Source organism: Chiloscyllium plagiosum, chromosome 44 (genome assembly GCF_004010195.1).
Source record: "Chiloscyllium plagiosum isolate BGI_BamShark_2017 chromosome 44, ASM401019v2, whole genome shotgun sequence".
Classification (NCBI taxonomy): domain Eukaryota; kingdom Metazoa; phylum Chordata; class Chondrichthyes; order Orectolobiformes; family Hemiscylliidae; genus Chiloscyllium; species Chiloscyllium plagiosum.
This window is the reverse complement of record NC_057753.1, coordinates 14,872,433-14,876,603: the sequence shown is the minus strand read 5'-3', so window position 1 is coordinate 14,876,603 and position 4,171 is coordinate 14,872,433. Positions and strand designations below refer to the sequence as shown.

General features: G+C 53.0%; 1 protein-coding gene across 2 annotated transcripts in view; it reads right to left on the bottom strand.

Moving 5' to 3' along the window:
• Positions 1-4,171, bottom strand: part of LOC122543761 (poly [ADP-ribose] polymerase 2-like) — a 12,516-nt gene that overhangs the window by 1,537 nt on the left and 6,808 nt on the right. Inside the window, exons 3-4 of one of the 2 annotated variants that reach the window (XM_043682521.1) lie at positions 1,318-1,414; positions 839-914 (exon numbers count right to left, since the gene is read on the bottom strand). In XM_043682521.1, coding sequence (XP_043538456.1) covers positions 839-914; positions 1,318-1,414 — 173 coding nt within the window. Of the gene's footprint in view, positions 1-838; positions 915-1,249; positions 1,415-4,171 lie in introns of those variants that run through there. The other variant, XM_043682522.1, reaches the window with a different exon arrangement.

Genomic DNA, 4,171 nt, shown 5'->3' with positions numbered 1-4,171 from the left:
AGGGAGCTTTACTCTGTATCTAACCCTGTGCTGTCCCTGTCCTGGGAGTGTTTGATGGGGGACAGTGTAGAGGGAGCTTTACTCTGTATCGAACCCCGTGCTGTCCCTGTCCTGGGAGTGTTTGATGGGGGCAGTGTAGAGGGAGGTTTACTCTGTCTCTACCCCCGTGCTGTCCCTGTCCTGGGAGGGGGGGGGACAGTGTAGAGGGCGCTTTACTCTGTATCTAACCCCGTGCTGTCCCTGTCCCTGTGATGGGGGTACAGTGTAGAGGGAGCTTTACTCTGTATCTAACCCCGTGCTGTCCCTGACCCTGGGATGGGGGAGACAGTGTAGAGGAAGCTTTACTCTGTATCTGACCCCGTGCTGTCCCTGTCCCTGGGATGGGGGAACAGTGCAGAGAGAGCTTTACTCTGTATCTAACCCCGTGCTGTCCCTGTCCCTGGGATGGGGGGACAGTGTAGAGGGAGCTTTACTCTGTATCTAACCCAGTGCTGCCCGTCCCTGGGATGGGGGGGACAGTGTAGAGGGAGCTTTACTCTGTATCTAACCCCATGCTGCCCGTCCCTGGGATGGGGGGGACAGTGTAGAGGGAGCTTTACTCTGTATTTAACCCCATGCTGCCCGTCCCTGGGAGTATTCGACACAAACCAAGCAAACTTTAAAAAACCTCACTTCACCTACTGTAGAGGGAGCTTTACTCTGTATCAAACCCCATGCTGTCCCTGGGATGGGGGGACAGTGTAGAGAGAGCGTTACTCTGTATCAAACCCCATGCTGCCCGTCCCTGGGAGTATTCGACACAAACCAAGCAAACTTTAAAAAACCTCACTTCACCTACTTCTTTTCAAAGATTTCCTTGGCTTTATTCAGATCACTACCACACGAGATCAGGTTGTGTTGACCGACCTTCCCAACTGAAACGGTAAAACAGCCATTTAATATTTTATATCCACCGTCGGGACCCTCCTTAACCCCCTCCATCCCTGTTTAATATTTTATATCCACCGTCGGGACCATCCTTAACCCCCTCCGTCCCAGTTTAATATTTTATATCTCCCGTCAGGACCCTCCTTAACCCCCTCCGTCCCTGTTTAATATTTTATATACCCCGTCGGGACCATCCTTAACCCCCTCTGTCGCATCTCCTCGATGTGCAGTTGTCGCGCTCTCAGTGTGACCAGGCAGCGAGACATTGTCCGTCCAGCTTTGTATAGTGGTCAGACCAGGTTATATGTTACCGCACGGAGACCTGTATTTTCTAGCCTGGACAACTGGCATCGGTCGGCATGCTCTGTGCACCCATCCCGGGCTGTGTACCTCTTCCCCATCGCATCCAGACGCTGAAATGCCTCCTTGCGTCATCCTCCAGGAGCTGAATGATGTAGTATTTGTTGTTGTTGAACTGGACGTTGGTCTGTTGGAAAGACGGTGAGGCGTTTAGAGTGGCCCCCTCGCGCTGGCCTGACCTTCCCTCACTCACCCCTCAGCCTGATGACCAGCAATGGGCCGTCGGTCCTGAGACTGCACCTTCCAAACCCCCCCCCCCCCCCCCAACCCCGGAAGCAGCTTCCCGCCACTTTCCCCAGCCTGCGATGAAACGCACGTGGTTGCACACATCGAGTAAGGTCTGGCAGATGGAATACAACGTTAATAAACGTGAAGTCATCCATTTCGGGTCAGAGTAACGGTGGAACGGATTATTACTGGAATGTCAAAGGTTGCAGGGCGCTGCTGTACAGAGGGACCTGGGTGTCCTTGTGCACGAATCACAGAGGGTTGGCCTGCAGGTACAACAGGCAATTAGGGAGGCAAATGGAGTTTTGTCCTTCACTGTTGAAGCGATTGAGTTCATAAACAGGGAGGTTATGTTGCCGTCATACAAGGCGCTGGGGAGGCCACACTTGGAGTACTGTGTTTAGTTCTGGTCTCCTTAATTGAGAAAGGACGCACTGGCACTGGAGGGGATGCGGTGGAGGGGATGCGGAGGAGGGTCACGAGGTTGATCCCCGACTCGAGGGGGTTGGTTTATGCGGAGAGACTGAGCAGGCTGGGAGTGTACTCGCAGGAACTTAGAGGAATGAGAGGGGATCTTACAGAAACACTTAAGTTAGGAAGGGAATGGACGAGACGGACGCAGAGAGGATGTTTTCACTGGCGGGTGAAACTCGGACAAGAGGACGCAGGCTCAACGTTAGAGGGAGCAGATTTCGGACGGAATTGGGAAGGAATTTCTTCACTCGGAGGGGGGGGGGGGGGGGGAGGTCGTTGGACAATGAAGGAATTAAGGGATGCGGGTGGGAGCGCAGGGAAGTGGAGCTGAGTCCAAGAGAGGTTCAGCCGCGATGATATTGAACCGGAGGAGCAGGTCTGAGGGGCCGGACTGCCGCCTCCTGCTCCTGGTTCTTTTGTTTAAGAGCTTAGATTTTAAACTAGTGGCAAATGGTTCAGTCCGTCTGCGTAAAGAGACCTGAATAATCAACTCGATGCACAGCAGCACCACTCCCTGCAAGTTCCTCTCTGAGCCACTACAAGTGGAGCTATGGCCACAATCATACCAGCCATGGTCTTGGAGAATGTTGGAACATGGCGATGTGTCCTCCAACAGTCCAAACATGCGCAGGTTAGCTTGGATCCGCCACGCTGAACCGCTTGGAAACGCAGCGGCCTTCCCTTCGGCCTCGGCGAGTAAAAATCCTGCAATTCCCTTCCCGAGAGAACTGTGGGTATCCCTCTGAGGGGAGAAATTACTCCTCATCTCCTTCACCTATGGCAGACCCCCTCCCCTCATTCTAAAACTGTGCACCCCTCCCCACCCCCAAATAAGGGAGGCGACCTCTCAAGTCCCCTCAGGATTTGGGATGTTTCAATGAGATCGCTGCTCACTATGAGCTCCCCAGTTTGCAAACTTCACACAGCCGTAGAGTGCTACAGCACCGTAATAGGTCCTTCCATCCAACCAGTCCATGCAGACCATAGGGGCGGCACAGTGGATCAGTGGTTAGCACTGCTGCCTCACAGGCCCAGGTACCTGGGCTCGATTCCACCCTGGAATTTGCACATTCTCCCCGTGTCTGCGTGGGTTTCCTCTGGGTGCGCCAGTCCAAAGATGTGCAGGTTAGGGTGGATTGGCCATGCTAAATTACCCATAGTGCTCAGGGATGTGCAGGTTAGGGGGGATTGGCCGTGCTAAATTACCCATAGTGCTCAGGGATGTGCAGGTTAGGGTGGATTGGCCGTGCTAAATTACCCATAGTGCCCAGGGATGTGCAGGTTAGGGTGGAGTTGCCATGCAAAATTACCCATAGTTCCCAGGGATGTGTAGGTTAGGGTGGATTGGCCGTGCTAAATGTTAGGTGCAGTAGCCAGAGGGAAATGGGTCTGGGGTGGCTGACCCTTCGGTGGGGTTGGCGCGGACTGGTTAGGCCGAAGGGCCTGTTCCCACACTGTAAGGGAATCTAATCATCATAATCCCAAACTAAACTAGTCCGCTCCTGGTCCATATCCCTCCCAACCTTTCCCTATCTATGAACGTATCCAAATGTCTTCTTTATACTGTAACCATACTCATAGCCACCACTCCCTCAGGCAGCTCAACCCACGTTTTGAACTCCCCCACCCTTGGAGAAATGACCTTTGCTATTCACCATCACCATTCCTCTCATAATTTTATAAACCTCTGTAAGGTCATCCCCCCCAACGTCCTGTTCTCCAGTGGGAAAAGGAAAACGCCCCCTCGTCTCCTTCTAACTCGAGCCCTCCGTACTGAGCAACGTCCTGGTAAATCACTTCCGCGCCCTCTCCAGCTTTAATAGTATCCTCCTGTAACAGGACGACCAGGACAGAACCAGAACGGTACTCCAGGGGAAGCCTCACCTATGTCCTGTACAACCACAACATAACGTCCCAACCCCTGTACTCAAAGCGATGAAGGCAAGCGTTAGAAATGCCTTTTTCACTCCCCGCCCCCACCGTCTACCTGTGACGCAAACTTGAAAGAATTATGTCCCGGGACCCCTGGGTCTCTCTGGTCAAAACGCTACCAAAGGCCCAACTTATAATTACTCAGATCACGTCCTTGTTTGTTTTAGCAAAATGCAATGCCTTGTAATTATCCAAATTAAAGCTCGTGTAGACTGGGAATGGGGAGATGGATGTGGTGGGGGAAGGGGGA